Source organism: Amblyraja radiata, unplaced genomic scaffold, assembly GCF_010909765.2.
Source record: "Amblyraja radiata isolate CabotCenter1 unplaced genomic scaffold, sAmbRad1.1.pri scaffold_609_ctg1, whole genome shotgun sequence".
In the NCBI taxonomy this organism is placed as follows: Eukaryota; Metazoa; Chordata; class Chondrichthyes; order Rajiformes; family Rajidae; genus Amblyraja; species Amblyraja radiata.
The window spans coordinates 1-26,804 of NW_022630650.1; the positions used below are offsets into that span (position 1 = coordinate 1).

Below are 26,804 nucleotides of genomic sequence, written 5' to 3' on the forward strand. Positions count from 1 at the left end.
TCTCCCGCGGTCGGGGCAGTCGAACCAGGGCGATCGAAGCTCCCACAGTTGGCGATCGATGCCCCCGCGTCGGGGCGATTGATGCTCCTGCGGCTTGGAGTTTTCGAAGTCGGTCTCTTAACCAGAGCTCCGCGATGTTAAAGTCCGCAGAGCACCCCCCCATTCCCTGCATAACCATGTGCTTATCTAAAAGCCTCATAAATGCCACCGTTTCATCTGCCTCCACCACCACTCCTGGCAGCATGTGCCAGTCACAACCACCCTCTGTGTAAAAAAAACCTGTCCTGCGCATCTCCTTTAAACTTGCCGTATCTGACCTCAAAGCAATGCCTTCTAGTCTTTGACATCCCCACCGTCGGAAAAATGTTGTGATCGGCTACCCTATCCATGCATTTTATAATTTTATAAACATCTATCAGGTCGCTCCTTAACCTCCAACATCCCAGCGAAAACAATCCAAGTTTGTCCAACCTCTCCTTATCGTTAATACCCAATAATCCAGGCAACATGCTGGTAAACCTCCTCTGCACCCTCTCTATACCCCTCCACAACCTTCCTGTAATGGGGCAACTAGAAACACTACAAATGCGGCCTAAGCACAGCCCTATAAAGCTGCATCAGGGCTATCTGACTGAACCTCAATGCCATCACCGATGAAGCTAAGCACGCCATGTGTGAAGAAGGATCTCGACCCGAAATATCGTCCATTCCTTCTATCCAGAGATGCTGCCTGGCCCGCTGAGTTACTCCAGCATTTTCTGTCTATCTTCAATGTAAACCAGCATCTGCAGTTCCTTCCTACACACCTCATGTCTTCATTATCACTCTACCTACTTGTGTTGCCACTTTCGGGAAGCTGTGGACTTAGACCCCACGAATCTTCTGCATTGTGACGTCCAGGCACAGCCTCTCACCACTTTCACGACAGCACCCTTCCAAGTCCAATCACCTCCGTGCTCTCTGACATACAGTGACTGTTTTTAAGCAATTAATCCGTTCCTAACATCTCCTCCAATCCCTCAGTAGTCTTGTGTAGGAAGGAATTACAGATGCTAGCTTAAACTGAAGATAGATGCAAAAAGCTGGAGTAACTCAGCGGGTCAGACAGCATCTCTGGGGAAAAGGAATAGGTGACGTTTTGGGTCGAGACCCTTCTTCAGACTGAGAGCAACACCTGTCGCTATACCTCCTCCCTCGACTCTGTCCAGGGACCCCGACAGTCCTTTTAGGTTAGGCAGAGATTAACTTGTATCTCCTCCAACCTCATCTACTGTATCTGTTGTTCAAGGTGTGGACTCTTATGCATCGGCGAGACCAAAAGTAAACTGGGCGATCGTTTCGCTGAACACCTTCACTCAGTCAGCCTGGGCCTACCTGATCTCCCAGTTGCCAAGCACTTTAATTCCCCTTCCCATTCCCACACTGACCTTTCTGTCCTAGGCCTCTTCCATTGTCAGAGTGAGGCCAAACACAAATTGTCGGAACAGCACCTGATATTTCGCTTGGGCAGCTTACACCCCAGCGGTATGAATATTGATTTTCTAACTTCAAATAACCCTTACATCCCCTCTCTCTCTGTCCCTATACAATCCAAGTCGTACCAGTTTTAAAGTCATCTTGTTGAGTCTCATGCTTAAGAAAGAACTGCCATTGCTGGAAAAATCGAAGGTAGACAAAAATGCTGGGGAAACTCAGCGGGTGAGGCAGCATCAATAGAGAGAAGGAATAGGTGACGTTTCGGATCGAGACCCTTCTTAGACTGATGTTGAGTCTCATTGTCTGTACTCATTCTCACCTAGCCCACAATAGCCTATTTTCTTTATTATCGTTACTTTTTTTGTATATCTTTCATTCCTTTGTTCTATATCTCCCGATATCACTGTTTATATCTCTCGTTTCCCTTTCCCGTGACTCTCAGTCTGAAGAAGGGTCTCAACCCGATGTCACCTATTCCTTCTCTCCAGAGATGCTGTCTGACCTGCTGAGTTACTCCAGCATTTTGCGTATACCCTCAGTAGTCTTGCTGTGTACTCCAATAGCTCAGTGTGGGCGGCCGTACCTCTCTGGTGAAGGTATCATGTTCTCGTGTAGACAATATACCTGGAAGAGTGTCAGTTTCACAACTGCGCTTCAGATTTCACGCTTGGTAATGACGCCCTGTTGAAGGGACCTCTTCGCCGATCTGTAGCAAGTTTCAACTATGTCTCTGGATCATTAGCCCAACCTTCTGCGAAGGATTAGCTATGAGAAGAGTTTGGACAGGCATGGATTGTTTTCTCTGGAACGTCAGAGGCTGAGGGGAGACCGGATAGAAATATATAAAATTATGAGAGGGTAGACAGTCTGATCTTTTCCCCATGCAATAGGTGCAGGAGGAGGCCATTCAGCCCTTCGAGCCAGCACCGCCATTCAATGTGATCATGGCTGATTATCCTCAATCAGTACCCCGTTCCTGCCTTCTCCCCATATCCCCTGACTCCGCTATCTTTAAGAGCCGTCTCTTGAAAGTATCTAGAGAACTGGCCTAGAGAATTCCACACTCACAACTCTCTGTGAGAAAAAGTGTTTCCTCGTCTCCGTTCTAAATGGCTTTCCTCTTATTCTTAAATTGTAGCCCCTGTTCTGGACTTCCTCAACATCGGGAACATGTTTCCTGCCTCTAGCATGTCCAACCCCTTAACAATCTTATATATTTCAATAAGATTCCCTCTCATCCTTCTAAACTCCAGAGTGTACAAGCCCAGCCGCTCCATTCTCTCAGCCATATGACAGTCCCGCCATCCCTTGTAAACCTACGCTGCACTCCCTCAATAGCAAGAATGTCCTTCCTCAAATTAGGGGACCAAAACCAGAGGGCATAGTGTTAAGGTGAGAGGAACAAAGTTTCAAGGAGATGTGCGGGGCAAGTTTTTTACAATACATGGTGGGTGCCTGCATTGCACTGCCAGGGGTGGTAGTGGAGGCAGATATGAAGGTGGCATTTAAGAGGTTTTTAGACAGGTACTTGGATATGTAGGGAATAGAGGGATATGGATCACATGTAGGTAGAGATTAGTTTACTTGGCACGATTACTGGCACAGACAATGTTCCTGAGCTGTACATGTTCAATTACTATCCGATGCTTCAATCAGTAGTAACTACCGTAACTAGGACGGCACAGTGGTGCAGTGGTAGAGCTGCTGCCTCACTGTGCCAGAGACCCCAGTTTGATCCTGACTACGGGTGCTGGCTGTACGGAGTTTGTACGTTCTCGCCATGACTGCATGTTTTTTCCCCCGGGTGCTCGTTTCCTCCCACACTCCAAAGATGTACCGGTTTGTAGGTTAATTTGGCTTCAGTAAAAATGATAAATTGTCCCCAGTGTGTAAGATGCTGCTAGTGTACGGAGATCGCTGGGCGGCGTGGACACGGTGGGTCGAAGGGCCTGTTTCCGCGCCGTATCTCTAAACTAAACTAAAAACATCCCAAATATGCGCAGGTTTGTCACTTGTCCCCAGTGTGTAGGGAATTGATGAAAAAGTGGGATAACATAGAACTTGGATGAACGGGTGATTGAGGGTCGGCATGCCTCGGTGGGCCGAAGGGCCTGTTTCCACGCTGCATCTATAAACTACCAGTCGCTAACAACGTTGCAGGCTGGTGTGTGGTCGGTTGGATGGATGAATCCTCCGCTGAACCCTCTAACCTCTCGCACTGTCCACACTGTAGCAGGAGCAGGCCACTGGCACAAGCTCCCACACATAGACTTGCCTTGCCAATGCTGACATCTGCTGCTTCACAGCTGCGGAGTGGTAGAGGTCTGTCGGCTTCCATTTGCATCTTCAAGTTGATGGGCCAGCCAGCAGGTGATATAGCAGGCACAACTAACTGTGGATGGCGAGAAAAAAACACATCTCCTAAGCCAAGGATGAATTCCAGATCTTCCAGTCAACCTCATTGTGGTCCTTGCAGTTTTTAATCTGCATTTCTCTGCGGTTGTGTCACTATATTCTGTACTCTGTACATTTGCCAACTGAATCCGCACTAAATGCAGAATATCGTGCCACAGCTAACGAAAAGTACAGATTAAAAGTGCAAGGTCTGCAATGAGGTAGACTGGAAGATCAGGATTTCATCTTTTTTTTCTCCAGCATCCGCAGGTAGTTAGGGGAAAGGGAATGGATACAGGTAGTTCTACACAGATACAGGTGGCGCAGCGGTATCGTTGCTGCCTCACAGCGCCAGAGACCAGGGTTCGATTCTGACTACGGGGCCTGTCTGTACAGAGTTTGTACGCTCTCCCCGTGAACATGTGGCTTTTCTCAAGGTAGACAAAAATGCTGGAGAAACTCAGCAGGTGCGGCAGCATCTATGGAGCGAAGGAAATAGGCAACGTTTCGGGCCGAAACCCTTCTTCTGACCTTTTCTCAAGGTGACTTTAGACTTTAGAAACACAGCGCGGAAACAGACCCTTTTGGCCCACTGGGTCCATGGCAACCAGCAATCACCCGATACACTAATACTATCCTACACACTAAAAACAATTTAATTTTTTTTTACCAAAGCCAATGAACCTACAAACCTTTGGAGTGTGAGAGGAAACTGGAGCACCCGGAGAAAACCCACGTGGTCTTAGAAAGAAACACATACGGCACCTGTAGTCAGGATTGAACCCGGGTCTTTGGCGCTGTAAGGCAGCAACTCTACTGCTGGACCGAAGTGTTGGCACTGAATAACATTGTGAACCAGCCCAGACACAGGCCCAAAATGTACCTCAGCGGGACAGGCAGCATCTCTGGAGAGAAGGAATGGGCAACGTTTTGGGTCGAGATCCTCTTCAGACCCAAAGAGACGTCTCAATCCGAAACGTCACCCATTCCTTCTCTCCAGAGATGGTGCCTGTCCTGCTGAGTTACTCCAGCATTTTGTGTCTATCTTTGATTTAAACCAGCATCTGCAGTTCTTTCCTACACAGCCACAGGTCCACTATGCCACCCATAGTGATGGTCCAGTTTCCTCCTACATGCCACGGTGTATGGGTTTGTAGGTTAATTGCCCTCAGCGGCTTACCACCAGGGGCGCCGTACAATGGCTGCTCCGCCAGCAGTCTGTTCATTTTTTCATATTTTTTCTTATTTTTAGTGTTTGTTAAATGTTTGTTTTAATGTTCCCCGGTTTGTTTTGTGTGGGGGGAGGGGGAGGGGATCAGGGGATACTTTTTTGCAGGTTCTTACCTTACCTTGATTTTTTCATCGCATTTCTCTGGGTGCTCTGCGGCCTACCATCGATGGAGCTGGAGGCCTCCTCCTGGCGTGAGCCCCACCGCGGGGCGCGGACTTACATCGGAGCTGATCCCTGCCTGGGATCGCTCCAACTGTGCCTGTGGACTTTACCATCAAGAGCTCGCAGTCTCGGGAGAAGCCGAGTCGGGAGCTCCAACGTCGCGGAAGGTTTGATGCGAGGTTCGAGTCGCCCGGCGCGGGGGAGCTGACCTCCCTCCGATGCAGGAGCTGATCGCCTCGTCGTGGAGGGCCCAAACGCCGCCGGCTACGGGAGTCAAGATCGTCCCGTCACGGAGGGCTCGAGTCCCCCGACCGCGGGAGAACAAAGGGAAGAGACTTGAACATTATTCGCCTTCCATCACAGTGAGGAATGTGGAGGAGTCACTGTGGTGGATGTTCATGTTAGAATGTGTTTTGGATGATCTGTGAATTTTTATTGTAATGACTGACTTGGCAAATGAAATTCCTCGTATGTTGCAAAACATACTTGGCTAATAAAGTATTCTGATTCTCTGTAAATTGTCCCTAGTGTGTAGGTAGTTAAGGTGGGATAACATAAAAGTAATGTACGGTGATTGATGGCTGGCATGGGCCCAGTGGGCCGAAAGGCCTGGAAATCATTCTATAATAATAATAATAGTGGCAATGAGGGAAAGTGGTTAGGAGCTAGAGGGTTTCAAACGCCCAATAACAAAGTTATTTATCCCACAGCATTTAAAAAAAAAGATCTCTTTAATAATTTTATTTTTGTTTTTGCACAATAAAAAAGCTATAGGCTGCATGTTACATTGTTTAATTACATTGCATTGTAATTTGGCTCAATAGAAACAATTGCAAAGAGGTTGTACATTTGGTCAAAAAGAAAAATAATACAATAGGTTTACGAGGATGGAACCAGACAGGGCCTTCAAGGAATACAGAGAAAAAGTCCTGCCCCACGGTACGAGTTCATTCCAAGAGCTCTCCCGAGTTTAAAAAAACCAAACTCGTGGTAAACACGGAGAATGAACGTAACGGGTACGTTGGAGCTCGGGGACGTCTCTTAACGGCTCATAAAGCTAACGGCAGGTACTCAGGAAGACTCGCTAACGGCAGGTAAGCACGGGAAGACTCGTGAAGATTTTTCAACGTTCAACAAGAGCCCCGAGTACCGACGAGTAGCCATTACGGTAAACCTCCGAGTTCGAATCAGGGCAAACTCGGGAGAGGTTTTGGAATGAACTCGGACCGGGGGACGGGTTAAAGGAGGAAAGAACTCAAGTGAGCGATCAGAAGGGACAAAAGTGGCTACAAAATTACTTTGGCGAGTCAGATTAAAGAAAATCCCCAAGGCTTTTTAAACGTGCATTAAAAACAAGAGAGGTAACCTATGGAGGTGTTAGGGCTGCTCAAAATATAAAGGAGGGAACTTATGCTTGGAGTCTGGGGATGTAGGCGAGGTACTGAACAAGTACTCTTCATCTGTTTTCACCAAGGAGAAGGACATGGTGGACGCAAAACGCTGGAGTAATTCAGCGGGTCAGGCAGCAACTCTGGAGAGAAGGAACGGGTGACGTTTTTCGGGTTGAGACCCTTCTTCAGACTGAAGAACAATGAGATCAGTGTGGAGAATCCAGGGAATTAGAGGCCGGAGAGCTTCACATTAGTGGGAGGGAAACTGTGGAAGAAGATTCCAATGGATAGGATTTGCTTCCATTTGATAGAGAATGGATTATTTAGGGACAGTCAGCATGGCCTTGTACACAACAGGTCTTGGCTTACTAACTTGATTGAGTTTTTTGAGGAAGTGACGAAGGTCCTTGCATATTGCCTGCACATATAAAAGCCTCTAAAACACCAGTGTAGGATCTGCCTCCACCACCACCCTTGGTAGTTTCAGGCCAAACAAAATGCCCTGCACATCTCCTTTAAACTTTCTTCCTCTCACCTTAAAGCTATTCCTTCGAGACTTTGACATTTCCACCCGGGAAAATGGTCCTGACTGTCTACCATGTCCACGCCTCTTATAATTTTGTAAACTTCCATCACGTCTCCCTTCCGCCTCCGACACTCCAGAGAAAACAAGAACCTGCTCCAATGAGCTGTCCAAAAGAATATTTTAACTGAATTCAATCAAGTCAGACAGTAACCAGAAAATCTATGTGTATATATTCCACGATTTAAATGCAATATGGAGCTGGAATGAACTAAAAATGGTGGAGTAACTCGAATGACGCAAAAAGGTGGAGTAACTCGGGCAGCATCTCTGGAGAGAAGAAACCGCTCATATTTCAGGTCAGGACCCTTCCCCAGACTGAGGGCCCGTCTAAAGATGTGTCTCGACCCGAGATGTCACCAATTCCTTCTCTCCGGAGATGCTGCCTGTCCTGGTGAGTCACTCCAGCATTTTTGTGTCTATCTTCAGGTAAACCAGCATCTGCAGTTCCCTCCTACATGTTACTGGTCGTACACACAATATAATCCGAATCCAGTGTAATCTTCAACCCACTCACGGTGGCTTTAACTAAATCACGATGCTCTGGCAAATTGGGCAAGTCCTTGAGACGTGAGCAACACAGTCCTCTTCACTCCGCTTTCACTTTCCCTGCCCGACACAGGCTGCCACACAAGCCCTCAGAATGCTGATCAGGAGGTACGTCAGCACGGACGCCGCGAGCAGTAGGGCGAGGATGACATCCAGCAGGTAGTACTGATACCAGGGCAGCTGCGTGCCGAAGGGCCTCAGGTGCTCCCCTCCCCCGAGCTGCAACAGATGCTCCATCCACTGCACCAGCCGCTGGCGCGGGGGGAAAGGGAAGGAGCGGTGCAATGCGGCTCAGGGTCAGCGCAGAGGCTTTGTACCTGCGGAGAAACACAAACCGCATTCACTCTGGCAGCAGGTTACATGAGGCAACAGTGCTGCTCTATTGCCATGTGTCCCAGAGGCAACAATGACATTCTTACTTGTAGCAGCACAACACAATATGCAGTGGCGGAACTGGCCAGGGTGTCAGCTTGCCCGATGGCAAGTGGGCCCCTGATGAAGTGATAGCAAGTGATGGCAAGTGGGCCCCTGTTAAATGATAGCATTGTAGTTGTGGGTGGGCCCCCTTTGTCTCCTGGCAACCAATATTTTTAGACCCAGTCCGCCACTGACAATATGTAAACATAGTTTAAAGCAGCATCTCCAGCTCCTTCCCACACATGTAAATATAGTTCACTGCAAACTATATAATAAACGAGAAAAAAGTTCAGAATCTATATATACACACACACATATACGTACATGCATACACACCCACACACACACGCATATATATGTACATCCATTCACACACACATGAACACAAACAATAATAGTGCAAAAAGACAAAACCAATGCCCCAAAGTCTATGTCGTCCAGCACTTACTTGGAGGTTGTGGTGTATAATAGCCTAATGGCTGTATGGACTCTGTGTAGGGTACGTTGAACAATCCCTGTACAGCCTCCCATACCTTCTTCCTAATGGCAAGGGTGAAATGAATGTGGGGTCAGGGTGGTGTGGGTCTCTGATGATGCCGGCTGCCTTTTTGAGGCAGCGCTTCCTGTGGATCCCTTCGATGGTGGGGAGGTCAGTACCCGTGATGGACTGGGCAGTGTCCACCACCTTCTCTTTATGGGTCAGGACCAGAGTCGTGGCACAAGTCGTGGCCCAAGAGAAACAATTGCTTGTCAATTTCAATGTACTCCAGTGTCATAGATTCTTACAGTGTGGAAACAGGCCCTTCGGCCCAACTTGCCCACCCGACCAACGTCCCATCCATATTAGTTCCACCTGCCTGCATTTGGCCCATTACCCTCCAAACCTGTCCTATCCATGTACCTGTCTAATTGTTTCTTAAGCATTGCGATAGTCCCAGCCTCAACTACCTCCTCTGGCAGCTTGTTCCATACACCCACTACACTTTGTGTAAAAACGTTACACCTCAGATCCCTATATAATCTATCGCCCCCTTACCTTAATGTCATCTAGTTCTCTATTCCCCCACTCTGGGAAGAGACTATGTGCATCTACCTGATCTATTCCTCTCATGATTTTACACACATCTATAAGATCACCCCTCCTCTTCCTGCGCTCCAAGAAATAGTCCCAGCTTACTCAACCTCTCCCTGTAGCTCAGACCCTCTAGTCCTGGCAACATCCTTGCAAATCTTCTCTGGACCTATTGCAGCTTGACAACATCTTTCCTATACATGGTGCCCAAAGCTGAACACAATACATGTCAAAATAATAATCAGCTGAGAGAATGACAGATTTGGCCTTTGAAATGAGGATTCCCACACACTAGGTGGCACACTCTCCAGAGATGCTGCCTGACCCGCTGAGTTACCCCAGCACCCTGTGAAACATCACCTATCCATGTTCTCCAAAGATGCTGCCTAACCCGCTGAGTTACTCCAGCACTCTGTGAAACGTCACCTATCCATGTTCTCCAGAGATGCTGCCTGACCCGCTGAGTTACTCCAGCACTCTGTGAAAACGTCACCTATCCATGTTCTCCAGGGATGCTGCCTGACCCGCTGAGTTACTCCAGCACTCTGTGAAACGTCACCTATCCATGTTCTCCAGAGATGCTGCCTGACCCGCTGAGTTACTCCAGCACTCTGTGAAACGTCACCTATCCATGTTCTCCAGGGATGCTGCCTGACCTGCTGAGTTACTCCAGCACTTTTGTGAACCAGCATCTGCTTGTGTCTACAAAATATTATGGGCCACCACTTGCACTAATGTTTTCTGACTGTAGATTATTTCACCAATGTCTTGTGTTTTAGCAGTCTTTTGTGCTGTGGAATTTGTGTAATGTGCATATTATTTGTCTGTGTTGTCTAAACCTACCTGCCTGCTGCAAACAAGGTTGTCAGTGTACCAGTAATCTCACCATACTTGTGCGTATGACAATTAACAACTACATCCACACAGTCCAAATCACATGGCAATGCACACATACACACAAAAGCACACCCCTAAACAGATACACACATAAAGATACACACACTCACAGATACACACAAACTGCCACACACAGATTGCTTACACTCTTACACTTGGATGCACACTCAATCAGATGCACACACACACTCAGACACACACATTCTCACACACACACACACACTCAGTCTCACACACACCCTGATACACACTCTCAGACGCACACTATCATAGATGCACACACACTCATAGACGCACACACACATACAGATGCACACACTCACAGACACACACTCACAGACACACGCTCACAGACACACGCAGACACAGACGCACACATGCTCTCTCATAAACACTCTCACAAACACACTCACACGCACTCTCACACACACACTCACACACACACTCTCACACTCTCATACACTTTCACACACTCTCACACATTCACACACGCACTCTCACACACATGCACTCTCACACACGCACTCTCACACACATTCTCACAGACACACACTCTCACAGCCACGCTCACTCTAACACACTCTCAGACATACACAGACACACACTCACACACACAGACGCACACATGCTCTCTCAAACACACACTCTCACAAACACACTTTCACACACGCACTCTCATGCAGACGCACACCCACCCACACCCACACACACACACTCTGACACACATATACTCAGACACACTCACCGACACACACTTACAGTTACACTCTCACACTCACAGACACACTCTCACACACATTTACACTTTCACAGTCAGTGGGACGTTGTACACACCTCGTGTCCCTGATGACAGTGTCCATGCTGTGGCTGAGATGCAGTGCCTGTATCTGGGTGACGTCCACAGTCAGCCCAAGTCCCTTGGCCTCCACCCTCACCATGTTATCGAACTGGTCTCCGAACAGTGGGACCCCGACCACAGGCACCCCATGATAGACGGCCTGCATCAGGCTGTTGTAGCCTCCGTGTGTCACCAGGAGACGAGCCTTCGGGTGACCTGTGGGCCCAGAGTAAGGCAGGGGGCAGAGGTGAATGATCCTGGCTACCCTGCAGAGAATCGCAAGCCCCTCTCATTCCCCAGTAGCCTCCCCCCCCCCCCCCACCTCCCTGCAATGCTCCCTCCCTCACCCTCCCCCCTCCCCACACCTCGCCTTCCCTATCCCCCCCCCTCCCCACACACCTTCGCCCAACCCCCACCTCTCCACAACCCCCTCCCTCCTTATCCCCACCCACCTCCCCATCGTCCCCTTCTCCAGTGCTGCTCTCTCCAGAGATGCCTCCTTCCCACCCCCCCCCCCCGCCCTCACTCTCCACACCTTCACCCCAACCCTTCCCCACACACACCCTCCCCATCCCCACCCCCTCCCTCCCCACTCACTATCCCAATCACCCCCCTCCCCACCACATCTCCCCACACCCCCCTTCCCACGGACCACAGTTATTTGACCAGGAAGAGGAAGAGGAAGGTACACAAAATTGCTGGGGAAACTCAGTGGGTGCAGCAGCATCTATGGAGCGAAGGAAATAGGCGACGTTTCGGGCCGAAACCCTTCTTCAGACTCAAGAGGAAGAGGAAGTTTTGCTAATAGTTTATCCCAAGAGAAAAAGAATGTGGATACGTGCCCTGTGTTTCTCCTCCCATTTCGGATGTCTCAAAAAAAAATTTTAAGCTAGGAAGTCGGAAAGTTTGTCAACATTTTACCAACCCCCACCCTTCCCCACGAGGCACTAGTCCATTTAACCCTTCCTCACCAACTCGCTGGAGTTTAGAAGGACGAGGGGGGACCTCATTGAGACTTACCGAATAGTGAAAGGCTTGGATAGAGTAGATGTGGAGAGGATGTTTCCAATAGAGGGGGAGTCTAGAACTGGAGGTCATAGCCTCAGAATTAAAGGACGTTCCTTTAGGAAGGAGAGGAGGAGGAATTTATTTAGTCAGAGGGTGGTGAATCTGTGGAATTTATTGCCACAGAAGGCTGTGGAGGGCGTCAATGGATATTTTTAAGGCAGAGATAGATTCTTGATTAGTACGGGTGCCAGGGGTTATGGGGAGAAGGCAGGAGAATGGGGTTAAGAGGGAGAGATAGATCAGCCATGATTGAATGGCAGCCGAATGGTCTAATTCTGCCTCTACCACTTATGAACTTATCTGTGTTACAGTATAAGGTTTCATTGTAATCATAGATAGACACAAAAAAGCTTGAGTAACTCAGTGGGTCAGACAGCATCTCTGGAGAAAAGAAATAGGTGACTTTACGGGTCGAGACTCTTCTTCAGACCCGACCCGAAACATCACCTCTTCCTTCTCTCCAGAGATGCTGCCTGATCCGCTGAGTTACTCCAGCTTTTTGTGTCTATCTTGGTTGTTACCCAGCATCTGCAGTTCCTTCCTACACACTTGACTGTAAGCATGTACAGTAAACCCTTGCAATAACAGACCACGGAGGAGGTGAGGGGGGGGGGGGGGGGGGGGGGGGGGGGGGGGGGGGGGGGGGGGGTGGGGGGAGGGGGGGGGGGGGTGTCTGTTGGTGCCGATATCACTTATGAACGTCCTTAACACTGGAGCCCAGAATCTCATTTAACACCATGCCCAGCACAGGCACAGTGGGCCGAAGGGCCTGTTTGACGTGAACCCACAGCAGACGTCCGCTGGAGGGTCAGCCCCGTCCTTACCGAGCAGATCGTTCTGGGGCAGCCAGTCAAACAGCCTGACGTTGGGGGCCGGGTGGAGGTCACTTGGCCAGTGACTGTGAAGGTGTCTCCAGATAACCAGCTGAGGTAGGCGGCTAAAGGCAGCGTTCATCTCCCTCAGCAGCCCCGGCAGATTGACGGAGGAGAGCATAGAACCGAAGCTCACCATCACAAAACCATCCTCCCCGGCGGCCTGCACGAGGTCCTCCAGCTCCTGGTGAGAGTCACACACACTACACATTGGAATACATAGTAGAAACAGGCTCACCGAGTCCGTACCGACCACCGATCACCCCGTAAACTTGCACGATTCTACACGCTCGGAACCATTTACAATGTACAGAAACCAATTAACCCACGAACCTGTATGGCCAGTTTAGTTTAGTCTAGAGATACAGCGCGGAAACAGCCCCTTCGGCCCACCGAGTCCGCGCTGACCAGCGATCCCTGCACACTAACACTATCGGACACACATTAGGGATGATTTTTTTACATTTAACCTACAAACCTGTACATCTTTGGAGTGTGGGAGAAAACCGGAGGAGCCAGAGGAACCCACATGGTCACAGGGAGAACGTACAAACTCTGTACAGACAGCGGCCATTGTCAGGATCGAACCCGGGTCTCAGGCACTGTGAGGCAGCAACTCTGTCACTGCTCAGTGATTCAAGTACAGCCCAACTCCTCTATGCTAGACCCTTCCATCTAAGCTAGACCCAATATAAAGTTCCCCTGCACTGATCACACACCTGAAGTCTCCCGTTTTCAATTCCCTGTAGAGTCACGGAGTTGCCCTTTGGCCCAACTCGTCCATGCTGGTACCATTAGCCTGCACCTGCCCCATATCCCTCTAAATCTTTTCTATCCATCTACCTGTCTAAATACCTTTTAAATGTTGTTTTAGTTTAGTTATAGAGATACAGCGCAGAAACAGGCCCTTTTGCCCACCGAGTCCACACCGACCGGCAATCCCTACACATTAACACTATCCGACACACCCTAGGGACAATTTATACCAAACCAATTAACCTACAAACCTGAAGAAGTCTAAAGAAGGGTTTCGACCCAAAACATTGCCTATTTCCTTCGCTCCGTAGATGCTGCCTCACCCGCTGAGTTTCTCCAGCATTTTTGTCTACCTTCGATTTTCCAGCATCTGCAGTTCCTTCTTAAACCTACAAACCTGTACATCTTTGGAATATGGGAGGAAACCGACGAACTCGGAGAAAACCCACGCAGGTCACGGAAAGATCGTACTGTACAAACTCCGTACAGACAAGCACCCGTAGTCAGGATCTAACCCAAGTCTCTGGCGTTGTAAGGCAGCAACTCTAACTCTGTGCCACCATGCCGCCTAGTGTTATTGTACCTGCCTTAACTACTTCCTCTGGCAGCTCATTCCATACACCCTCCACCGTCTGTGTGAATGGTGTCAAGTTGGGAAAACGGGAAGTACAACAGGATCTGGGGGTCCTTGTTAATCATTCACTGAAAGTAAACATGCAGGTACAGCAGGCAGTGAAGAAAGCAATTGGCATGTTGGCCTTCATAACAAGAGGAGTTGAGTATAGGAGCAAAGAGGTCCTTCTGCAGTTGTACAGGGCCCTGGTGAGACCACACCTGGAGTATTGTGTGCAGTTTTGAGGAAGGACATTCTTGCTATTGAGGGAGTGCAACATAGGTTCACAATGTTAATTCCTGGGATGGTGGGACTGTCGTATGTTGATAGAATGGAGCGACTGGGCTTGTATACTTTGGAATTTAGAAGGATGAGAGGGTATCGTATTGACACATATTAGATTATTCCGTGTTTGGACACGCTCGAGGCAGAAAACATGTTCCTGATGTTGGGGGAGTCCAGAACCAGGGGTCACAGTTTAAGAATAAAGAGTAAGTTATTTAGAACGGAGATGAGGAAATACTTTTTCACACAGAGTTGTGAGTCTGTGGAATTCTCTGCCCCAGAGGGTGGTGGAGGCTGGTTCTCTGGATGCTTTCAAGAGAGAGTAAGATAGAGCTCTTAAAGATAGCGGAGTCAGGGAATATGGGGAGAAGGCAGGAACGGGGTACTGATTGTGGATGATCAGCCATGATCCCATTGAATGGCAGTGCTGGCTCGAAGGGCTGAATGATGTACTCCTGCACCTATTGTCTATTGTCTAAAAAGTTACCCCACAGGTTCCTATTAAATCTTTCCCCTCTCACCTTAAACCTCTGTCCTCTAGTTCTTACTGTAACTCCCCTACACTGGATAAAAGACTGATTTCACTCTCTCTATTCCCCTCATGATTTAATACACCTCTATTGCCCGTTACAAGATTACCTCTCAGCCTCCTGTACTCCAAGGAAAATAAAATGCTAGTCTGTGCAACCTCTCCCTCAAGTCCTGGCAATGTCCTTGCAAATCTTCTCTGCACTCTTTTCCAGCTTAATGACATGTATCCTGCAGCAGGGTGACCAAAGCTGAACACAATACCCTGAGTGTGGCCTCACCGATGTGAAGGCAGCTCAACATCCTAAACCCCAGCGAAACAAAGCAGGCACAAGGCTGAGTGTCACCGTGACCAGAGGCCAAGTATCGCAGCCCATTGACATAAGGAAATGCTGATGACAGCCTGAGCTGTTTGTGAGTTCAGGGTGGTGGGCAAGGATGAAGTAACATAACTGGCGACATTGCTGACTCCGACTACGTTTTATCTCTGTTTGCTTTGTTGTGACATTCTCCCAGCTAACAATGATCTATTCTACATTTTCCTTGAGCCTGTTCTCACACCTTACACTTCCTATCTATGTATCTCTCTCTCTCTCCCCTGACATCAGTCTGAAGAAGGGTCTCGGCCCGATACGTCACCCATTCCTTCTCTCCAGAGATGCTGCCCATCCCACTGAGTTACTCCAGCATTTTGTGTCTCGAACCGGTGATGTTGGTGGGTAGAGGAGGCACAGAGCAAACCCACCCCATTGAAGATGCCTGCTTTGGAGGGTAATTAGCTGCATCAGAGGCTGAGGGGGAGACGGAAGTTTATAAAGTTATGCGAGGCGTAGTGCTTTTCACCCAGGGTGAAATATCAAAGACTGGGAAAGTCGCACTAGCTTCTCATTTTAACCCTACAAACAGCTAAAAATGGCCTGTTTCCTTATCATTGTGACTTTTTTTGCATATCTTTCATTCATTGTTCTTTATCTCACCACATCACCGTCTATAGGAAAGGGGAAGGCAGAGGTTCACTTCTTAGTTTAGTTTAGAGTTACAGCGTGGAAACAGGCCCTTTCGGCCCACCGGATCCGTGCTGTCCCTGCACACTAACACTATCCTATACTCACTAGGGACAAAGCTTTAAGGTGGAACGCGCGGCCACGGGTGGTGGTGGAAGGAGATATGATCGTGGTGTTTAAGAGGCTTCGAAATAGGCACATACATATGCAGGGAATGGAGGGAGATGGATCACGTGCAGACAGGAGATTAATTTAATGGTAGATAAGATAATTAAACATTCTTGACTCTTGACTCGTCACGATTGGCAAAGACCTTGTGGGCCAAATGTCCTGTTCCTGTGCTATATTGTTCTATGTGTAGGCAGCAAATGCAGATGATGGTTTAAACCAAAGATGGACAAAAAAAACTGGAGTAACTCAGCGGGTCACGCAGCATCTCTGGAGAGAAGGAATAGGTGACGCATCGGGTCGAGACCCTTCTTCAGACGACCCGAAATGTCACTAATTACTTCTCCCCAGAGATGCTGCCTGACCCGCTGAGTTACTCCAGTTTTTTTGTGTCTATCATTGTTCTATGATGTGTACCTTACATTTTATTGGTCACAAGCAGTAACTTCTTCAGCTGAAACTTTGCCAGCTAGTAAATTTTAGACAGAGCACAGTTTCTGCCAAATGTGGTACCTTAAAAGGGCCCCTGTAATTGCAACCGTTTAAATCAAAGTCCATAAATATCAGCAGGCTGGCCTTATGTCTACAGGAGACCAGCAGAGAAATGATCAGCTGCTCATATTCATGTTCATAAGTGATAGGAGCAGAATTAGGCCATTCGGCCCTTCAAGTCTATTCCGCTATTCATTAATTTCTGATCTATCTCTCCCTCCTAACCCCATTCTCCCCATAGCCCCTGACACCCGTACTAATCAAGAATCTCTCTATCTCTGCCTCAAAAATATCCATTGATTTGGCCTCCACAGCCATCTGTGGCAATGAATTCCACAGATTCACCACCCTCAGATTAAAGAAATTCCTGCTCCTCTCATTCCTATCTCCATAACCCCTGACACCTGTACAAATCAATGTATTGTGGAGCGTGATCGGAGACGAGGGAGTTTCTAACGGCCTTTCCATAAGTAAAGGTGGGGTCTTCAGATGCAAGTAGATGTAGTTGGGTATCAAGCCTCTTATGGAATTTAAATAAAGGAACAAAGGAAATTCAAAAGAAATCTGTGGGAAATTCAAGGAAATTCTCCTTCCCATTCCTGCACAGACCTTTCTGTTCTCAGTCTCCTCCATTGTCAGAGTGAGGCTAAATACAATTGGAGGAACAGCATCTCATATTTCGCTTGGGCAGCTTATGGCCCAGTGGTATGAATATTGATTTCTCTCACATCAGGTAGCCCTGGCATTCATTCTCTCTCTATCCCTCCCCCACCCAAGTTGCACTAGCTTCTCATTTTCGCCCTACAAACAGCTAAAAATGGCCTGTTTCCTTATCATCGTGACTTTTTTGCGTATCTTTCATTTATTGTTCTTTATCTCACCACATCACCGTCTATATTCTAGTTTAGTTTCGAGTTACAGCGTGGAAACAGGCCCTTTCGGCCCACCGGATCCATGCCGTCCCTGCACATTAACACTATCCTATACTCACTAGGGACAATTTTTACATTTACCAAAGCTAATTAACCTACAAACCTGTACGTCTTTGGAGTGTGGAAGGAACCCGAAGATATCGGGGAAAACCCACGCAGGTCACGGGGTGAACATACAACCTCCGTACAGACAGCACCCGTGGTCAGGATCGAACCCAGGTCACCGGCGCTGCATTCGCTGTAAGGCAGCAACTCTACCGCTGCGCCACCATTTCCCTTATCCCTGACCCGTCTGAAGAAGGGTCATGACTTGAAACATCACCCATTCCTTCTCTCCAGTGATGCTGCCTGTCCCGCTGAGTTACTCCAACTTTTTGTGTCTACCTTTGGTTTAAACCAGCATCTGCAGTTCCTTCTTACACATAGATTGTATTTATGTTCAGTATAATCTGATCTGTTTGGTTTGCTTGCAAAGCAAAGCTTTTCACTGTGCCTCGGTACCCGTGATGCTAATAAACACGACCCTAAACCTGCAAACAGAGTGAGCTCCATGCCTACCTGTGGGAGTGCTTTTGCTGGTTTTGCAAGCAATCCTCCAATACAAACCACGTTGGGGGGCAGTGGTCTGGGGAATTCCAAGGTGAAATCAGTGTTGTAGATAGCCAGCTGGGCCTTCCGGTAGAGTTGGGGGAGACTGACGTTGTCGGCAGGGAAGTGGGTCAGGATGGCTTTCTCAAACCGGGCTTGGATCCTCCTCTCCGCCTCAAAAGAGCCCAGGAACATGAGGACGTTTTTCATCCGTCCCCAGAAGCCCATGCGGTCGGAGAGCTGCGAGCGGTGGACGGGGACATAGGAGAGCGGGATCCTCATCCCTCCCTGGTGCACGTTCCAGAAGTTGCCCCCGTGGACGGTCACCACCTGGAGCCCCAGCTTCTCCGCCACCAGGTAGGAGCAAGGGTTGAAGGTGTCGATCATCGCAATGTCATAGTCCTCGCCCCTCAAAGTGTCCATGAGCTCAACGTCATTCATCATCCACTCGCACTGCTGTGCAAAGTGACCCATTAGATCCAGGAACATGTCGAACGTTTCTCTGAGGAACAGGAAGAAATTATTAGCTCACAAATTCACAAATTGATTGGAGCAGAATTAAGCCATTTTACCCATCAAGTCTACTCCGCCATTCAATCATGGCTGATCTATCTCTCCCTCTCAACCCCATTCTCTTGACTTCTCCCCATAACCCCTGACACCCGTAATAATCAAGAACCTATCTCTGCCTTAAAAATATCTGCTGACTTGTCCTTTTGTGTCAGTGGATTCCACAGATTCACTACCCCATGACTAAAGAAATTCCTCCTCATCTCCGTCATAAAGAGTCCTTTAATTCTGAGGGTATGATCTCTGGTGCTAGACTCTCCCACTAATGGAAACATCCTCTCTAGATCCACTCCAGAGCCCGCCCATAACGCACGCGGTGCGATTATCAACCCATCGACAACTCAACAGCCCAGGAATGAAAGAGGCTACACAGAGTGTGGGACACTGCCCAGTCCATCACGGGTACTGACCTCCCCACCATCAAAGGGATCTACAGGAGACCCTGCCTCAAAAAAGGCAGCCAGCATCATCATCGACCACACCACCCTGGCCACACTCTCATCTCACTGCTCACATCGGGAAGAAGGTACATGAGCCTGAAAACCTTGATTTCCAAGTTCAAGCACAATTTCTATATCCCACTTTGACTATGACAGTCTTCCTCACTGTCTGTGGCTTTAGCAACCTTGGTGTCACAAGCAAACTTACTAATCAACCCGTCTACGTTTACGCCCAAGTTATTTACATATATCACAAACAGCAGAGGTCCCAGTACAGATCCCTGCAGAACTCCACTGGTCACAGACCTCCAGCCTGAATATTGTCCTTCCACCACAACCCTCTGTCTTATGTCAGAAAGCAAGTGTATACAGTAGGAAGGAACAGCAGATGCTGGTTTACACCAAAGATAGACCCAAAGTGTTGGAGTAACTCAGCGGGACAGGCAGTAACTCTGGAGAGAAGGAATGGGTGATATGTTGGCTCATGATCCTTCTTCAGTCTGAATGCTGGAGTAATTCAGTCTGAGCCTTCTTAGTCTCGAAACGTCACCTATTCCTTCTCTCCAGAAATGCTGCCTGTCCCGCTGAGTTACTCCAGTATTTTGTGTCTATTTTAAGTGTATACCGTATGTCCAGTAATAGACCATGTGTACATTCAGGAATAACATGTCTTTGAATATCGAAGATAGACACAAAATGTTGGAGTAACTCAGCGGGACAGGCAGCATCTCTGGAGAGAGGGAATGGGTGACATTTCAGGTTAAGACCCTTCTCCACACTCTTCAGCCTTAGAATATGAAGGGTAACAGCCTTACCTGCCCAGGAAGAACTCTCTCTGCTGCTCCAGGAACCACTGATTGAATCTGGACACATATTGATCACTTGCAGACCACGTGGTCAATCGGTAGCTGTCCTTTCTCCCAGCATAGCTCAAGCCTGCAGTAATGGGAATATGGTGGTGTATCCTTGAGATGGAATGACAGTAGGCCAGAGGAGCAGGTACCAGCCACAGCAAGGTTTGGCCAACACTGGGATGAGGCTCCTTCCACCCCACACCCTTTGGATTGCTTTTCCCTGTACATGGACGCACGTGACAATAAAATAAACTGAACTGAACTGGGTCTTTGACCCCTGTCAATTGCCCAGATTGTGAAGGGAAACCAGGAGGGAATGTTAGGGGGTCTGTGTAGGAAGGTCCTGCAGATGCTGGTTTAAACCGAAGAGAGACACAAAAAAGAGGAAGTAACTCAGCGGGTCAGACAGCATCTCTGGGAAAAAGGAATATGTGACGTTATATCGAGACCCTTCTTCAGACTGAGAGTCAGGAGGAAGGGAACCGAGACATAGAATGGATGAAAGATGTGCAAAAAAGTAACGATCATAAAGGAGACAGGCCATTGTTAGCTGTGGTCTAGGTGCAAATGGGTTGCAGACAATGAGACTCAACAAGACGACTTTGAAGCAAGGATAACCACTCAGGTGGAGGAGGGATGGAGAGAGAGGGTTGCTGGGGTTACCTGAAGTTAGAGAAATCTATATTCATACCGCTGGGGTGCAAGCTGTCCAAGTGAAATATCAGGTGCTGTTCTTTGGAATGATGTTCTTGTGTGGAATGAGCTTCCTGTGCTGCGATTTCCGAGAGAACAGCGCCACCTACGGCCGTCATTTTTGGCCGCCTCGCTCAGAGCCCCCCTCCGCCTTCCGGGACCGGAGGATTTTTCCCATTGATGACAAATCAGAGAGATATTAATGTTTTTTTTTAAATCACCATTCTCTCTGCTGCCCCTGCTGGAGGGAGGGGGAGGGACTATAAAACCAAGAAGTGGTGTGCCTCACTCAGTCTCTGCAAGATGGATGAAGCCAAAGAGTCACGTCTCTCTGAGCTCTGAATAACACTGAACACATGTCTAATCAACTGTGAGTCCCCTTAATGTGGTTTGAAAATGAAAATATGGTTTGTTTGAAGTAAAAAGGCACTGCCTGCAAATGGTGGCTTGGGTGCTTTGGCTTGAAGTTGAAAGGCACTACTTACTGCAAATGGTGGCTTGGGTGCTTTGGCTTAAAGTTGAAAGGCACTACTTACTGGAAATGGTGGCTCGGGTGCTTTGGCTTGAAGTTGAAAGGCACTGCTTACTGCAAATGGTGGCTTGGGTGCTTTGGCTTGAAGTTGAAAGGCACTGCTTACTGCAAATGGTGGCTTGGGTGCTTTGGCTTGAAGTTGAAAGGCACTACTTACTGCAAATGGTGGCTTGGGTGCGTTGGCTTGAATTTGAAAGGCACTACTTACTGCAAATGGTGGCTTGGGTGCTTTGGCTTGAAGTTGAAAGGCACTACTTACTGCAAATGGTGGCTTGGGTGCGTTGGCTTGAGGTTGAAAGGCACTACTTACTGCAAATGGTGACTTGGGTGCTTTGGCTTGAAGTTGAAAGGCACAACTTACTGCAAATGGTGGCTTGGGTGCTTTGGCTTGAAGTTGAAAGGCACTACTTACTGCAAATGGCGGCTTGGGTGCTTTGGCTTGAAGTTGAAAGGCACTACTTGCTGCAAATGGAGGCTTGGGTGCTTTGGCTTGAAATTAAAAGGCACTACTGCAAATGCACTTACTTCCTGTTTGCACTGTATATTGATTTTAGATAAAACGCTACCACTTAAGGCTATGATTTTTGGCCATCTTACTCAGTAGTCTCCCTCCGCTGAGCAGGTGCAGAAAATTCTTCCCATCAATGAAAAATAAAACTGTTATTAGTGTTTAAAAAATGTTGAGAATCTCTCTCCTGTCAATCACGCCATGAAGGCCACACCTTTTCCGGTGGGAGGGGGAGTGGTTATAAAACCCGGAAGTGTGGGTGTGGCTCAGTCTCTGCATGATGAGGGAGGGAGAGGTCACGACTCTGTCTGAGCTGTGAATCAACTGAACACACTGAATGTCTACTGAACTGTAAGTTTGGTGTTATGTGTGGTTTTATGGTGGTTTCACCCTGCATGAAATGGTATCAAGCTGCATTTGAATTTGGTGGCCTTGCACCCTGCTTGAAGTGGAATGAAACTGCACTTGAATTTGGTGGCCTTGCACCCTGCTTGAAGTGGAATGAAACTGCACTTGAATTTGGCAGCCTTGCACCCTACTTGAAGTGGTATGAAACTGCACTGAATTTGGTGGCCTTGCACACTGCTGAAAGAGGTATGAAACTGCACCTGAATTTGGTGGCCTTGGATCCAGCTTGAAGTGGTAGGAAACTGCACTTGAATTTGGTGGCCTTGCACCCTGCTCAAAGTGGTAAGAAACTGCACTTGAATTTGGTGGCCTTGCACCCTGCTTGAAATGGTAGGAAAATTGATTTGAATTTGGTGGCCTTGCACCCTGCTTGAAATGGAATTTCAAAGAATAGCCATGAGTCAACTGCCAGCCCCCCAGCCGTGAGTGAGCTGCCAGCAGATCAGGCTTGATGCCACCCCAAGAACCCATACCAGCGCTCCAGAAAGCCCCCCCACTGGCCACCAATATTGGAATTGGTGGAGAGGTGGAATATTGCATCGGGGGACCAGCCCTCCTGTGTGAACACGGGACCCAACGGGTCCCACTTAGTCTAGTATGGTTATATGGTTCCTCCAATTTGCATTTGGCCTCACTCTGACAATGGAGGATGCCCAGGACAGAAAGGTCAGTGTGGGAATGGGAAGGAGAGTTAGAGTGTTTGGCAACCGGGATATCAGGTAGGTCCGGGCGGTCTGAGCCAATCAAATGGGGTCAGCAGGTGTAGGTGGGCTCCCAGGGTCAGCAGGGACTTGATGGGCCTGTTCCTGTGCTGTCTAAGTTGAACAGTCTGTTCCATGATGTACCACATTTACCGGGGCTGGGGAAAGAGGGCAGCCACAGCTCATTCAGGAGCTCCTGACACCGTCCCCTTTCAAACATTGATCTGTTTTGACTTAGAATGATGGCTGATCTCATTGGAGTTCTGGTCACCCAACTATGGAAGCATACCATTCAGTAGGAACGGGTGCAAAAGAGGTTCACCGCGACCTTACCTAGGTTTGTGGATGAGTTACTGGAAGGGGTTGAATAGGCTGGGATGTTTTAGTTTAGTTTGGTTTTGAGATACTGCACAGAAACAGGCCCTTAGGCCCACCAAGTAGGCACTGACCAGCAATCTCCGCACATTAATACCACCCTACTCACACAAGGGACAATTTTACATTTATACCAAGCCAATTAACCTATATACCTGTACGACTTTGGAGTGTGTAAGGAAACTGAAGATCTCGGAGAAAACCCACGCAGGTCACGGAGAAAACGTACAAACTCCATACAGACAGCACCCGCAGTCGGGACCGAACCCGGGTCCCTAACGCTGTAAGGCAGCAACTCTACCACTGCGCCACCGCGCCCCCCTTTAGCCACATTCAATGTGACGTCATGCTTGGCACAGACTCTGCGGGCCGAATGGCCTGTTGTGCGCCGTAGAGCAGGGATGAAGGAAGAAAGGTACCTGGAATCTGTGGGATGCCGAGTAGCAGCAGCATATTGACCTCCTGCCCACTCTCGTAAAGCACGTGAGAAATCTCATCGAACAGCAGGTAGTGGCTTCCCCCTGTAAACAGAGATGTGACAGGTCAGGGCCACTGAGTCCTCCTCCGGCTCCCGGGGCCAGGCTGAGTACAGAGGAGAGAATGCCCAACACAAGGAAGGCACGGGCAGTCCGTGGAGAGAGAACCCCAGTTAATCATTCAGCTCACCCCTGCCATCAACCCCAAAATCCCCGATGGAGGGAAGCAGGTCTGATTGGTCGAGGACAATGCTGGCAGATATAGTCGAACAATGGGCAGTCCGCAGGATGCAAGACCACAGTGAACTTCCATAGAGTCATAGTGTCTTACAGTGTGAAAACATGCCCTTCGGCCCAACGCCCACGCCGACCAACATGCCCCATCTATACCATTCTCACCAGCCTGCATTTGGCCCATATCCCTCTAAACCTATCCTATCCTGTCCTGGCTAGCATGCAACAACAGCTTTTCACTATACCTCGGTACACGTGACAATAAACTAAACTAACGATGTACCATGTACAATTGTTTCTTAAACGTTGCAATAGTCCCTGCCTCAACTACTTCCTCCAGCAGCTTGTTCCATACACCCACCACCCCTTGTGTGAAAAAGCTACCACTCAGATCCCTATTAAATATTTCCCCCCTGCACCTTACACCAATGACCTCTGGTTCTCAATTCTAGCCTGGGCAAGAGACACCGTTTATTTACCTGATCTATTCCTCTCATGATTTTGTACACCTCTATAAGATCACCCCTCATCATCCTGCGCTCCAGGGAATAGAGTCCCAGCCCACTCAACCTCTCCCCATAGCACAGAACCTTGGGTCCTGGCAACTTTCTCATAAATCTTCTCTGTACCCTTTCCATCTTGACATATTTCCTGCAATACGGTGCCCAGAACTGAACACTATACTCTAAATGTGGTCACACCCACGCCTTATACAACTGCAACATGACCTCCCAACTTCTATACTCAATACTTTAACTGATGAAGGCCAATGTGCCAAAAAAGACCAATGTGCCCACATCCCTCCCCCCCCCCCCCCCCCCCCCCCCTCACCCACTAACTCTGTTACTACATCAGACAACTCTGCCCTCCACCCCACACTGGTCAGGCAACTGAACCATCCTACCAAGTACAACTAGAGAGCAGTCCTGAACTAGTATCTACCTCATCGGAGTCCCTTGGTCTATCTTTGATCTGACTTTATCTTGCACTAAACGTTATGTCCTTATCATGCGGGAGCCTGTTGGACTTAACATCGTGGAGCTGGCGATTTTGAGATGAAAGTGGGTCGAGGAGAGCGAGGCAGGGAGTGGTTGTTGGTGGAAGTTGGGAGTTGTTTGCAGGACTTTCTCTGACTTACCGATCATGACGATGGTGAGGATTTTGGCGGAGTGCGCCGAGGCCAGCAGCAGGAAGGCGCAGAGCAAAGGGAGGGCGGGCATGCCGGCACCGTGCCACAGTCACAGGGTGAAACTGGGGGAGAGCTCGCTCGGCGACTCCGGACCAAACAAGCAAGGGAATCGCATTCCCAATCTCTGTGTGAATAGGGAGGAGGAGCGGCCTCTGCCGGAAAACGCTGCGGCCCCGGGGCGGGTCAGGAGGAAGGAACGGTGGGAAGGGAGAGGGGAAGGGGATTGAGAGAGAGGAGGGGAGGGAGAGAGGACGGGAGAGGGGAGGAGAGGGAAAGGAGCGCAGGGGGAAGAGGAGGAGGAGGAGGGAATGGAGAAGAGGAGGGAGGGGATGGGGAAGAGGAGGGGCGGAGAGAGGGATGTGGGGGGGGGGGGGGGGGGAGGGGGAGGGTGTAGGTGAGTGAGGGGAGAGGGCGGGTACCGGTTAGGACGCTCTGGACCCCACCCCTTCCTTTGGGAATCAGTAGGGGCTCAGTCCCTCGGCCCCACTTGAACACTTCCCAACATCCGACTACCTCTCATTATCCCAGTCTTAATCCATCCATATCCATGTTTCAGATTCATCACTTTGGAATTCCATACTCCTGTTGAAGTGTGAGTGTTGAATGGGTGGGGGGACTTTTGTGAAGCGTACAGAATAGTGAAAGGCTTGGATAGAGTGGATGTGGAGAGGATGTTTCTACCAGTGGGAGAGTCTAGGACTAGAGGGCACAGCCTCAGAATTAAAGGACGTTCTTTCAGGAAGGAGATGAGGAGAAATTTATTTTCTCAGAGTTTGCAGAATCTGTGGAATTCATTGCCACAGAAGGCTGTGGAGGCAAAGTCAGTGGACATATTTAAGGCAGAGTTAGATAGATTATTGATTAGTATGGGTGTCAGGTTATGGGGAGAAGGCAGGAGAATGGGGTTAAGAGGGAGAAATAGATCAGCCATGACTGGACATCGGTGGCGCTGTTACCAGCTGCCTCCGCCCATGGTCTGGTTGTCTTTTTTTATTTTGTTATGTTATAAGTGTTTTTTTCCGTATTTTATGTGTGGGGAAGCGGATAGGGTAAGGGGGGAACCATCCTTCAGTCGCTTCCTGACGAGGATGCTGCTATTATTCGAGTCACGTCCTCGTCCCCCTCCTCGCGGCCTACCAACTGGATTGGCGCTGGCTTTCCTGCCGGAACCAGGCCAGAGCTTCAGGAGTGGCGGTGCTGTGTTTGATACATCGCGGAGCGGGCGAGACCTTACCTGGGATCGCCGTTTGGAGCTCCAGAGTGCTTGTCCGCTGCTCCAACATCGCGGGGCTGTGGGTGCGGAGCTCCCAACGTGGGCGGCGCTGACTTTAACATCGCGGAGTCCTGGGACCCTTTGCCGGGGGTCGCCAGCGCGAATCTCCGCCCAGCGCGGCCTGTGGACATCGGGAGCCGCGGACTCCGGTGGAAGGTGGCCGATTCAGAGATCCAGACCGCTGAGGATGTTCTCCCATTCGACGTCGGGGTTCCATCATTCCAGGCAAGAGGGC

General features: G+C 49.0%; 1 protein-coding gene across 1 annotated transcript; it reads right to left on the reverse strand.

The window, feature by feature from the left end:
• Positions 1 to 7,501: 7,501 nt before the first annotated feature.
• LOC116970181 (UDP-glucuronosyltransferase 3A1-like) lies at positions 7,502 to 25,506 on the reverse strand. Its single transcript, XM_033016887.1, is given in 8 exon segments — positions 7,502 to 8,068; positions 8,070 to 8,103; positions 11,007 to 11,226; positions 12,903 to 13,134; positions 18,287 to 18,818; positions 20,142 to 20,262; positions 23,817 to 23,918; positions 25,246 to 25,506. Coding segments are annotated over 8 exon segments (1,554 nt in total). The 5' UTR covers positions 25,328 to 25,506; the 3' UTR covers positions 7,502 to 7,837.
• Between the last annotated feature and the right edge of the window lie 1,298 nt (positions 25,507 to 26,804).